This window comes from Taudactylus pleione, unplaced genomic scaffold (genome assembly GCF_031769625.1).
Source record: "Taudactylus pleione unplaced genomic scaffold, aTauple2 ptg000156l, whole genome shotgun sequence".
In the NCBI taxonomy this organism is placed as follows: Eukaryota; Metazoa; Chordata; class Amphibia; order Anura; family Myobatrachidae; genus Taudactylus; species Taudactylus pleione.
In genome coordinates this window covers 4087210-4100994 of record NW_028284558.1, presented here as the reverse complement: position 1 = coordinate 4100994, position 13785 = coordinate 4087210, and the positions used below count along the sequence as shown (strand labels likewise).

General features: G+C 46.6%; 1 protein-coding gene across 1 annotated transcript in view; it reads left to right on the top strand.

The window, feature by feature from the left end:
• Positions 1–13785, top strand: part of LOC148521613 (prolyl endopeptidase FAP-like) — a 180107-nt gene that overhangs the window by 78797 nt on the left and 87525 nt on the right. The window contains exon 17 of the mRNA XM_088474764.1: positions 3134–3232. Within this exon, the coding sequence (XP_088330890.1) occupies positions 3134–3232 (99 nt within the window). The remainder of the gene's footprint in view (positions 1–3133; positions 3233–13785) is intronic.

Sequence of the window (13785 nt, the reverse complement as noted above, 5' to 3'; positions counted from 1 at the left end):
TTTACCATACTGTGTTGTGTCTTATATACCGGTATTAGGTTAAAGATTTTAGAAAGTACTTTTATTGTAATTTGCACATCTTTTTGATTTAATAATACATTTACCCTATTTTGAATTTATCCGAAGTGGTTTTTAATTTGTATCATTAATCAGTGGCTACTATATAAGATATAGAACTTTTGCATATATATATATATATCCACTAGGAGGTTGTGCACTGGGATATCTTGTCTTTCTATATATCCATACGTAGGGGTAGGGGACCCCTTCTTTCCCACAAGCAGCTGTACCTCCTTTTTCCTTTTTCATTTTTCCAAGGAGTGCAGTCCACCACCACAGTTTCTATATCCAGTACTTTATTAAGTGCCTGAGGTATGCACTGGGCTAGTGCATTGTGTATTTCCTGGCTGATCTTCTACAGCTGTTAAGCCCATATGCCCCATGTTATAAAAGGTCTATGTACTAAACCTTGGAGAGAGAGAGAAAATGGAGAGAGATAAAGAACCAACCAATCAGCTCCTAACTGCCATCTTACAGGCTTTGTTTGAAAAACGACAGGAGCTGATTGGTTGGTACTTTATTTCTCTCCAAGGCTTAGTACATTTACACCTAGTGAACTATTCACTGGATTGTTTTTTATTTAAATCCGTGTAATGGCCTGCAGCTGTCTCCATGCAATTGTTCCCTGGGAAAAGTTTTACATATGCCAATGATTTGGAATTCTAGAAGTAGGGCAGGTTTTTTGGGATAATTCTGAAATAGTCAAAATATGAGTTGTTTTCTTATGCTAAATACTTTAAACTAAATTTAAAGTACAACAAAAGAAAATATATAAATCTGTTTTCTTTTTCCCTGAATTGTTTACACTTTTCTTGATTCAACTTTCAAACACTAAAATGTAACATTGAGAAATTGAAACAGATTGTAAAAATAAAAATAAAATCATAATTTCCAACAAATATAGCTTAACATAATCTAACATTTAGCGCAAGCCATATACATTTCTGTAACCAGAGGATGGTATCAACAGAGTCGTAACTAGACATTTTGGTGCCCTTTTCCCATGGCTCTCTCTCCCAGATTCACAACTCCCCCGGCCAATAACTTAAAATCATCCTTACTGTGCCAAGGATAAGGCACTAATGTAGCAGGTGAACAAACAATAAACAATAATGTCTTCTTGTTGGCCATAATCTTATTAAAATTAAGATACAAGATCATCCTGTGTCTTCATTTAAATAAGATTATGGCAAACAAGAAGATATTATTATTAAGTGGTCACCCGCTAAATTATTACCTTATACTTGGAACAGTAAGGATAATTTTAATATTAATATTATCATGTCACATTATAATCGCCCACCCCCATCCTCCTATATGCAGTCAGCGCTCACATGGTCAGTGGGACCGATGGCTGCGATGGTTGCAATTATGATCTGAGCCAGCATCTATGGACGCGGATCGCAGATGGAGCAAGGAGATGTCTATTTCTTACAGACACCTCCTGCTGCATTTGCATTTGAGTTGGACGGTATTGGATAGCCGCTTCCTTGCTGCTGTGCAGTACTGTCCATCTCTGAATCAGGCCCTCTGTCTCTATGTCCCAGTAACATAAAAATGTTATGTTAGACACAAGTGAAGTGAAATTTGAAGATACCATTGAAGGAATGCTTATTTTGCTTAGGACAAGTGACTGTATATGATCTAGTACTGTTAATAGGTCCATTATAATAAGAAGAGAGTAAAGGTCAACATAAAAAAAACCTACTAAATAAAACATTGCTATATATGATATTTTTACAATATTTGTACAACAAAGTGGAAAACGTTTTCCAGGTTGTCTCAGTTTATGGCAGCTAATATAATAAAACATTATTCCAGCAAGAGGTGCCATCAATTCTGATGATGCAGCGGAGAAGGTAAACTAACTAGCATGCATGTAGTTTTGTTTTAAATGATGGCTTAGACCTTTTGCATACAACGTTCTTTTAACATGTTTTTCCTGTGTTCCATTTATGGACAGGTGAATGTAGGAAAGACAGGTCCTCACATAAAGGTCACTAATCTCATCGGAAAGTCTGGGGCAGTGGTGTCAAACTCGGGCCCTTCAGCTGCAGTGGAACTACATGTCCCAGCATGCACTGCCAGAGTTTTGCTTTAGGGCATGCTAAAACTGTGGCAGGGCATGCTGGGATATGTAGTCACACAGCAGCTGGAGGGCCAGAGTTTGACACCACTGTGGCAATGTACATGGCCATAGTGAATGGTGGAACCAGGATGGGGAGACACAACATACTTTACCTTCCCCCATCCTTTCTTCATCCTCCAATCTGGTATGATGACCGTTTGCACTACACAAGTGTGTTTCCATATACATCAACCTGTACAGTATGTAGTTATATCCTACCAGACAGCATTTCCAATGGAACAATTGAGACATATAAGACCTTACTCCCTAATTTGCCCAAATCATGTCCTATAATTTTTTGTGTTCACGTTTTGCTTTTCAGTTAGCCAGGGCTTCTGTGTGGCCAACCCATTTTTTTAGCTGTGCATCAGACTACTTCATAAATTCTAGATTCTGCAATACCTAAATAATGTCCTTATTTTTTTGTTATTATTTCCTACAAAGTTTTTGCAAAAAAAACCTTTTTTTTGTAACTATGAGTAACTACCATCATTCAAATGCAAAGTTAGCAAGAATTGCCTTTTCTTTTCTAACACCAGTGGAAATACTGTACGTGATCTGTAGCGTGATGTATTCTTGTAGTGATGTTAAAAAGTTATACAGGTAGTCGCTTAGGCAGTCAGTTGGGTCTTTCTCTCCGACACAGTACAGAAAGTTTCACTGCCCACAAGTAAAAGCAGCCGTGTGAAGTAAGAACCAAATGGGCCACACTCAAAGCACAGCCAGATCAGATTACTCCAGCCCCATTTTGGATAAGAATAACCCCTTTTTTCCGTCACATAAAATAAAGAATATTTTTGCAGAATCACTTGGGAAAATAGCTGTGGAATTTGCAAAAATACTGCTCAAAACTAGTTTTACTAAATCTTTATTATTATCTGACAGGTTTTTGTGAATGAAGTGGAACTTGAGTGTACTGTACTCACTGTATAAAATTGTGTTCAGAACTCCAGGTACTACAAGACAACCAAAAGCTGGAAGCTACTATTCGCTCAGTGAGGATGCCAACACAGAAATTTGGGAATATTAAACACAAAGGAATGAGTATGATCACCCTTTTCTTATTTTCTATATATATTCTTCTCCTATTCCTCTCCTGTCTCTCTATTCATCCCTGTTTTTTTTCTCTCTTCCCCCATCTCCAACTGTTCCTCCCATCTATTTATAGATTTTCTCTACCTCTACTGTATTTAATTTTTCACTCTCTACACATAGAAGGATTTTTAGTAATTGTACTGTACTGTGTATAAATAAAATACAGATGCTTATTTATTTATTGTATAAATCCATGGTTCTCAACTCCATTCCTCAAGTACTCCCAACAGGTCATGTTTTCTGCATTTCTTAAGCCATTCACCAGTGAGTTAATTTATTTTGCTATGTCAGTAATTATACCCCCTGTTTCCACAGATAGAAATACTGGAAACATGACCTATTTGGGATATATGTAATTGGGATGTTTTGTGTTTATCTGGTAGAAGGATGTGCTAATGAGTAAATGAATCCCCTCCATTAGTTTGTTCACTGACACTAACACTGGGATGTTTGTTACATTAATTTGCATTATGTTAGAATCTGAATACCCCCACCATCCCTTGGCCTTGCCTCCCCCTGCACATGTTGCACTGCCCAGTTGCTGGGGTGTTACTCTTGTTACCTGATGGAGATAATTGATTTTTTGATTGGGAGGATGGTGGGACAAACTCCAGTCAATAAATCTGCAGTACTGCAAAACACTATGCATGGTCTCCTTTCTTATAATTTATGACAGCTAGAGCTTGTAGACAGTGCTGTGACATATTGCATTGTTATGGTGTTACATTTACAGCAGACGTCAGTAAGTGAAGATTAATATGCTGTGGTCATCAAACATATCAATGTGCCTTAGTCATCAAGGCCATCAATGTGCCTTAGTCATCAAGGCCATCAATGTGCTGTGGTCATCAAGGCCATCAATGTGCTGTGGTCATCAAGGCCATCAATGTGCTGTGGTCATCAAGGCCAGCAATGTGCTGTGGTCATCAAGGCCAGCAATGTGCTGTGGTCATCAAGGCCAGCAATGTGCTGTGGTCATCAAGGCCAGCAATGTGCTGTGGTCATCAAGGCCAGCAATGTGCTGTGGTCATCAAGGCCAGCAATGTGCTGTGGTCATCAAGGCCAGCAATGTGCTGTGGTCATCAAGGCCAGCAATGTGCTGTGGTCATCAAGGCCAGCAATGTGCTGTGGTCATCAAGGCCAGCAATGTGCTGTGGTCATCAAGGCCAGCAATGTGCTGTGGTCATCAAGGCCAGCAATGTGCTGTGGTCATCAAGGCCAGCAATGTGCTGTGGTCATCAAGGCCAGCAATGTGCTGTGGTCATCAAGGCCAGCAATGTGCTGTGGTCATCAAGGCCAGCAATGTGCTGTGGTCATCAAGGCCAGCAATGTGCTGTGGTCATCAAGGCCAGCAATGTGCTGTGGTCATCAAGGCCAGCAATGTGCTGTGGTCATCAAGGCTAGCAATGTGCTGTGGTCATCAAGGCTGTGCTGTGGCCATCACGGCCATTAATATGCTGTGGTCATCAAGACCATCAATGTGCTGTGGTGATCAAGGACATGACCATATAAACAGGAAGCCCCAGGTTTAAGGCAATCTACTAAGGTAAATAAACCACAGATTTAAGATTTGGTTCTGACTGTCACTAGAACTAATGTATGACCCTCACAGAAAGCCCATTTCCTGTTTATTTGTTCACAAACACTGCTGGTTCTATGTTTGTCTACTGTATGTAGTTCGTTTCAAATTCACTGCAGTTACCTTCCTCATTCCAATAGTAGTCTATTCTGAGGCTCAGAGTAAAATGATCAGACAATTATATTGGAAATTTACTGCATCATCTATTTGCCCATAATGCATATTTTAAATAAACTTGTATGACAAGGACCTGTCAAACTACAGAAGTTTACATTGAGAAAGAACTTTGGCTTCATGCCAGATGTTGTGTAACAGAGGCAGATTCACATCAACAGGAATTTCATCCAACTTTAATCCTCCTCATCAGCAAAACTTCCTTAAGCAGCTCTCTGCCACAGCCTGTTGCTCTAAATTAGGTTCCTTGGATAAGCCACTGGAAATATGCTGCAGTGACGCTCCCATCCACCAGTTATAACAACAGGTGGGATTTCTGCAGAACCTATTTTCTCTGCACAACGGTCCATTGATGTCACCTCTGCAGAAGCCACAGTCCCTTCTCAAGCTAATCCCTCTACCTGGCCATTTAAAAACATATAATAAAATTAGAATAATATTTGCTGTTACCTCCATCTCTCTTTTTCTCCGACTACAGTGCCGGCCGCGAGACTCTTAGCGCTGTGCTAAGCTGGAAAACAGCATCTCGGCCGCCACTTAAGTCGGATTTCTGCTCGCATCTCAGGAGGGTGCAAAAAGAAATTCTGTAGTCCGGCTTAACAGAGCGGTGAATGCAATAGCTCAGGAACTCCTTCCCGGAGCTACTCAGCATCACGTTGAATTGAATCGTCCCAAATGTAATTAATTATGAGGGGCCGTTCAAGTCAAAATTACAGCTTTCTGGATATGTCATATACCTAAATTATTGCTTTCTGGATATGACGTATGCTGAAATGTATATGACGTATGCTGAAATGGATATGACGTATACTGAAATGGATATAACATATACTGAAATGGATATGACATACACTGAAATGAATATAACATACACTGAAAAGCACATGACAGTGCCAGCCAATCACAGCTCTCCTATATAAGCAGGGCTCCTGGAAGGAAGAGCAGGAGAACAGTGTGGCAGAGCTGGAAAGTGGAGGTGAGTGCTAACACTATAGTCAGTGGTGTAATAACTTTTGCTGTACTGATGATGGTAATGTAACACATAACTACTACTGCATGCACTATTAGTAATAGCTGCAGATAGGAGACTGCCTCTTTTCAGCTTTTTCTCCTGTGAGGATCGTGCTCCTGCTGCAGGCAGGTTATGTATAAATGTTACTTTCACTTTCCTTTCTGTCCTCATTCTCTCTCATCTCAGCTCTTTCTTTACTCTCCTTTCTCTTCTTTCTCTATGTCTGATTTCTTGCCAGTACCCCAGGTCCCTGCTCATGTTAGGGAGTGCCCTGACTCCCAGCAAGATGGCTCCTTCATAATCCTGCAGGTGGGGTAGGATTCCCCTGTTGTCTGGCTGGATGTACTGTTACTGTATGCAGGCTGCTGGGTCAGACAATCGGCAGTAGGCTGTGGTTTTCACACCCCACACGTGCCAAGCATTATTATAACCATATCACCCAACTGTCCCACATTCAGTGGGACAGTCCTGTTTTTTTGGGACTGTCCCGCTGTCCCACCCATGGGCTGCAGTGTCCCGCAGTTGGGGGGGAGTTGTGGAAGCATACACTGCTGCTCTGCATAGCAGAGCAGCATGTACGCAGAGCGAGACTAGATGTGCGCATGCGCACAGTATCTTTCTACTTCAGTGTCCATAGGGTATCCACAGGATACCTTGGGGTGTAGGCGGATGATGTCAGACATTGAGCACCACAGAGTTAAAGTTTTCAGCCTCCCAGGATGCACTGGGATCTCCCTCCTATACCCTGCCTCTGAGCCAAGACAAACTAGTTTCGTAGGTGCACAGCTCGGAGTCGGATCACCATATAACAGAGGGGGGCTGTAATGGCCCCTGAAGTTCTTCAAGGCAGCTGTGGCTGCTCAAGATGAGCTGCACAGCATAGACAGTCAGTACTGACATCTATGCTGTCCCTCCTTCACCCCGCCAGACCAGAATGCCGGTACTGATCCGGGGATGCTGGTGGGTGGCTGGGGTCACAGCTAGCGGTGACCCCGAATTACCCGGACTGTGGCCGGATTCAAGGGGGCAGGTAAGTGGCGGGGTCCCTTGGATGGTACACGCTGAAACACAGTCCAAAGTCCCCAGACAGGGGGCTCCCTGGGGACTGTCTGCACGTGGAGCCAGGTAGTAACTTGCGCTTCCACTAGACCACCAGGGACAGCGGGCCGCGGCTGAGCGGCAAAGGTCTGGCATCCCAGGGGTTAATTGCATGTCAGGGGAGCGGCCTTCCCTGTCTCACAGCTGGCGCCTCCCCTGCTGCACAGTGGCTCCCCATAGCGGTCTGGTGGGCTGTGTCAGCACTCCTCCCCCTGGCCCACCTCCTCTCTGCTCCTCGGCGGCCATTTTCTAAGAGTGTGCAAACGCTGCTGGACGCTGAATTCAAGGTGGCATCGCGGTCTGGGTCCCCCCGCATACCTCTCCTGCGATTAAGGTCAGAGTATGCAGCACTGTTTCCTACCAGGCTCTGTGTCTGTGTAGTTGATCTCCGTGCTGGGACTGCAGGTGATTTATTTCTGCATTGTATGTGACTAACTGCTAACGCTGCTGCCTGTACTTTCACTTCTGACTTTCAGACATTTTACTATCCCTGTTCTTCCTCTGCTAAAGCCCTTGCGGTGAGGTGTTGCAGGGTGTTCATTGCCTCACTGTAAAAGCATTTATCTGTGAGGGGAGTCGCATACACTGCGGGTATACAATCGGGAAGCCGGCTGCCGAAATCCTGACAGCTGGCTTCCTGACTGCTTTATCACGGCATGGGATAAATGACCGGCATCTATATCTAGACGCCTGTCATTTTCCCGATGCCGGGAGACTGGCGCCCGGCATCCCAATCGAAGGGATGCCAGGAGCGCCATGAGCAGACAGCCGCGGGAGGGGAGGGTTAGGTTTAGGGTACCCGGGGGGGACTTAGGGTTAGGCACCCCCCTGGGAGGTTTAAGGTTAGGCTACGGGGAGGGAGGGTTAGGGTTAGGCACCCCCGGGGGGGACTTAGGGTTAGGCACCCCCCGGGGGACTTAGGTTCAGGCAGCGGGGAAGGGGAGTTTAGGGTTAGGCACTTAGAGGGGGGATTAGGGTTAGGAACTTGGGGGGGGAAGGCTAGGGTTAGGCACCCTAAAGGAGGGATAGGGTTAGGGGATTAGGTTAGTATAGAATATACTTACCTTTAGGACGATCGGGATTTCCAGCGCTGTCAGGCTTCCTCTGCCGGGCTCTGCTAATCTGTCGGCCTGCCGATGCCGGGAATCGAACTGCCAGCCATGCGGCCGGCGGTATTTCATACCGATTCCACACTACATTACACTCATCATGTCTGAGAGTAAACGTGATTTTCCTCTTCAGCTAATGTGTACCACATGTAATGTACCATTAGCGGAGAGTGATGGAAACACTGAGGGGTTATGTAGGGCGTGTTATCTTATATCACACCCGATTTCTGTCACTGCACCTGTGCAAGAACCGCCCTAGGCTTGTTTTGCTAAGGCACTTACAACCCTTGTGGGCCAGCTAGCGACTCCCCCTACGTTCCCCCAGATGGGGTTATCACAGCAGTCGGTTGTGTCGTCACCCATGCAGGGCTTCCCCAGGCAGTTGCTGGTACCCCAGTGTCTCCCGCTTTCGCCCCCCCAGGTCTCGCAGGAGCCTGCGTGGGTGAATTCATTGTCCAATACGGTGCAACACCTGTCGGATGTTTTACAGGGGTAGTCATCATTGCAGCCTCCTAAGCAGCCTTTAGTGTCTCAGATGGCTCAGTATGATGTTGTCTGATGACAATGAGATGTCTGACTTTTCAGACCCAGAGCCCCTCCATACTAATAAGGCGGAGTCTAAGTCTAAAGTGTATATACCTGGCCTTATATGGGCAGTCCGTGCGGCCTTGGTCATTGAGGATGATAATTCCCCCGTGGCTAAATCTAAATACACCTTCTTTAAGGATGTTAAGGGAGATGCCACTGTATTTCCTCTATCTGGTCAGTTAGTGGATCATTTAGAGGAGGTGTAGAAAAAATCTGGGTAAGCGGTACCAGCCTTAAAAACATTTGGCCTTTGCATACCCCTTTGCGGATAATTATTTTTTCAAGTGGGAAACTCCTCTGCAAGTGGACTCTCATGTCACATGCCTTGTGAAGAGTGATACATTGCCCATGCCCTCCATGTCCTCCTTAAAAGATGCTACAGATCGCAAGGTGAAAATATGCCTGAAATCCATTTATTCCCTTGCTGGGGGGCATCCAGACTGGCTGGGTGGCCAGAGCCATGGAGTGTTGGGCTGATAGCTTGGAGGCATCTCTGGACACTGACTCTTCACCTGAGCAGGTGGAGTTAGTGGGTAATCTCAGAAACTCAGCCACGTACATTAATGAGGCAGCCTTGGATATAGGTCTCCTCACTTCCAGAATCTCCTCGGTAGCGGTGGTGGCTCGCCGCACCCTATGGTTGTGCTCTTGGAAAGCCGACACAAATTCCAAAAAGGTTTGGAGTGCTTGCCTTTTAATGGACAGGTCCTGTTTGGCCCTGATCTGGACAAAATTGTGGCCACTATGGCAGCAGCTAAGTTTGCGTGTCTGCCATCGGCTACAGTCCCATCAGGGTCGGGTTCTTTGTCCTTTTGGCCCTATAGGGCCCTGGGTAAGTCCAATGTACAGTTCTTTCCGAGACAGTCAGGGGCCAAGAAATCTGCCAAGCCTAAGAAGCAGGCTTGGAGTACAAGATGTCCTGCTTCCAAGTCGGATGATAAGCCTTCCGCCTGACAGGATGGGCCTCTCCTTGGGGGACCCCAAAGTGGGAGGCCGGCTTCTTCAGTTCGCACAGTGCTGGTGTCTCACCACCATGGACACTTTGGTAAAAGAAGTGGTCTCTCGGGCATACGCCCTCTCCTTCCGGCGTGAGGCCTCCCAGCCGATTTTTCACCACGGGCTGTCAGTCAGATAAAGACAAGGCCCTGGTATTCCGGAAGGTGTTACACTCTCTGCTCCAGCCTGGAGTTATAGTGGCGGTTCCATTGTCCCAGAGGGGATCGGGGTATTACTCCAATCTTTTTCTGGTACAGAAACCCAATGGTCTTACCGGCCCATCCTCAACCTCAAATCCCTCAACAATTCTTGAGGGTTCCTCTGTTCTGGATGGAGACCCTGCATTCCATCATTTTAGCGATGGAGCCTTGGGATTTTATGGTGTCGCTAGATATTCAGGACGCTTACCTGCATATCCCCATTGTTTCAGCACACCAATGTTTCCTCAGGTTTGCAGTGGCCGACCAACACTTCCAGTTTCAGGCACTGCCCTTTGGTCTGGCCACGGCACCTCGAGTGTTTACCAAAGTCATGGCAGTTATGGCAGCCCACTTGCAGATGCAGGGGATCCGCTTGTTGCCCTATCTGGATGACCTGTTGTTGGCAGGGTCTCCAGAGATACTTCAGTGCTATCTGCAACTGACAGTCTCCGTGTTGCAGACTCATAGCTGGCTGGTAAACTGGAAGAAGTCCTCCCTGGTTCCCTCACAGAGGATGCTCCATCTCGGAGCCCTGTTGGACTCCCAACAGAGGATCTTTGTGACAGAGGAAAAGATCTCTGCATTACAGGCAAAAGTACGCAGTTGCCTGCAGAGTTGCCGGGTGTCTAATCATTCGGCGATGAGGTTACTGGGATCCATGGTGTCGATGTTCGACATGGTGGAGTATGCCCAGTTTCACTCCAGACCTCTGCAGAAGTTGATCTTCTCCAGATGGAATGGGTTTCCCCATTGGATAAAGACACAGACAATGGTGCTTTCTCCGGAGGTACGTCTGTCTCTGGCCTGGTGGCTGCACACTGCTCACCTGAACAAGGGGCACCCCTTTTGGATTGCGGACTGGGCCCTTCTGACAATGAACGCCAGTCTCCGAGGCTGGGGAGCGGTGATGGGTCCGCACTTCTTCCAGGGAAGGTGGATGCCAGCAGAATCTGCGCTTCTGATAAACATCTTGGAACTTCAGGCAGTATTCAAAGCTCTCCAGCAAGCAAGACATGTCCTGCACGGAAAACCCATGCAGGGGTAGTCAGACAATGCCACCACAGTGGCTTGCATAAACCGCCAAGGAGGGACCCGCAGTCAGACAGCCCTGACGGAGGTGTCCCGCATTCTAGCTTGGGCAGAAGGCAATCTCCCTGCCATTTCGGCAGTGTTCATACCAGGAGTCCTCAACTGGGAGACAGACTATTTCAGCCATCAAGACGTGCATCCAGGAGAATGGTCTCTTCACCAGGAGGTGTTTCAACTCCTGGTGAACAAGTGGGGCCTTCCAGAGATAGACCTCATGGCCTCCCGACACAACAACAAGCTACCTGTGTATGGGTCAAGAACAAGAGATGCAGAGGCACTTCTGGTAGAAGCTCTGTTGGTCCGGTGGATCTTCCAGTTTGCGTACCACTTCCCTCTGTTCTCCCTTCTTCCTCAAGTGATTCGCAAATTCAAGAAAGAAGGTGGCATGCTGCTGCTGATAGCTCCAGCTTGGCCCAGATGGCACTGGTACTCAGATCTTCAGAGTCTCTCCTTAGACACTCCAATGCTGTTGCCTCTATGTCCGGACCTGTTGTCTCAAGGTCCTTGCCATTACTCGGACCTGGGTCATTTGTCTTTGACGGCATGGCTGTTGAGACTTAAGGTCCAGGGGTTTTTCCAGGTCTGTAGTTAACACCGTGCTCAGAGCTCGGAAGCCTGCATCCGCAAGAATTTACCATCGAGTATGGCATACTTTCTTTGAATGGTGTCACCCTAGAGCCTTTGATCCTCAGGTGTTCCGGGTATATCCAGGGTGTTGGCTTTCCTACAGGTGGGCTTAGATCACGGTCTTCGCCTTGCTTCTCTGAAGCTGCAGGTTTCTGCCCTGTCAGTGTGGTTTCAGCGTAGGATTGCTACTTTTCCTGATGTCCGCACCTTTCTGCAAGGTGTACTTCGTGTTTAGCCTCCCTTTGTTCCTCCAGTGGCTCCTTGGGATCTTGCTGTGGTCCTGAGGGCTCTCCAAGGACTGCAATTTGAAACACTGGGCTCAGTGGATTTGAAATGGCTTACAGCTAAGACTGTATTTCTTCTGGCCATTGCTTCAGCCAGAAGGGTTTCAGAATTGGGGGCTCTCTCATGTCGGCCTCCCTTTTTCATTTTTCATAGGGACACTCACCTTGGTTTTCTCCCAAAGGTGGTATCTAGTTTCCACATTAACGAGGAAATCATAGTGCCGGCCTTTAAACCTCTCGGTTGGTGAGGCCACCTTAGATGTGGTACTGGCTCTAAGGATTTATGTTGACCGTACCAATTCTTTTAGGAAGTCGGACTCCTCGTTTGTCCTCTATAGCTTCCGTAAGAAGGGAGGGCCTGCCACTAAGCAAACTTTGGCAGGATGGATTTGCATGGCTATTTCTAAGTCTTATATTCATGAAGGCCTTCCTGTTCCATCCTCTGTTAGGGCTCATTCCACTAGGTCTGTGGGTCCTTCATGGGAAGCTCTATGTGGTGCCTCTGCTGTTCAGCTTTGCAAGGCAGCCACGTGGTCTTCTGTCCATACCTTTTAAGGTATTATGCATTCGATACCTTCGCCTCTTGGGATGCTTCCTTTGGGTGGTGGATTCCCCTTTCAGCACAGGAGCATCCCCACCCTTAAAGGATACTGCTTTGGGACATCCCCAAGGTATCCTGTGGATACCCTATGGACCCTGAAGTAGAAAATATGAGATATGGTAAGAACTTACCCTTGTTAGCTCTATTTCTACGAAGTCCATAGGGTTCCACAGGACTTCCGCCCTGTCTCACCTGTACTGCAGATGGGCTTTGTTCTGGTCACCGGTTTTTCCATCTCCTTCTGGTGAGAATGTGATTCCTGTGTGTTCCAGACTTTTTCTCCTCCGGCCTATGGCTTGTTACATAACTGGTTTGCCTTGGCTTGGGGGCGGGGTATAGAAGGGGGATCCCAGTGCATCCTGGGAGGCTGAAAACTTGAACTCTGTGGTGTCCTATGTCTGACATCATCCGCCTATACCCCAAGATATCCTGTGGAACCCTATGGACTGGGGTCCCCCTTCTATAACCCGCCCCAGAGCCAAGGCAAACCAGTTATATAACAAGCCATAGGCTGGAGGAGGAGAAGAAAGAGAGAGAAGAAAGTCTGGAACACACAAGAATCACATTCTCACCAGAAGGAGACAGAAAAACGGTGACCAGATCAAAGCCCATCTGGAGTACAGGTTCGACAGGGCGGGAGTCCTGTGGAACCCTATGGACTTCGTAGAAATAGAGATAACAATGGTAAGTTCTTGCCATATCTCATATTATTCACAGTATGGGGGGAAGTCCGGGGGCAGCCCAGCATCTCGGAGATGCTGGGCACGCCCCTTAGCAATGTAAACAGGGCGTGCCGCTAGGTCACGCCCTTTTTTCACATAGGTCACACCCCTTTTCAGGAAAGCTTCGCCGCGTAGATGTTCCGAGTGGAACTCTGCAAAAGTTGGGAGGTATGTTATAACACTTACATGGCTTTGTGTGTTTATTTAGTGCATATACTGTATAGGTACTGTATGTGCATGTCTACATGCAATTCTATGTCTAGGACTTTATATTGTGTATGTATTTATTTTTCCGCTACTTGTGAGTGGCAGAATAAATACATACATACAGGGCCGTAGAGAGCCTGGCCAGTCCCGGGTAAAGGAGGGGGTATGGCCTAATCGCTGGACGTGTGGCCACGCCCCCTTGGAAAAAACACAAAA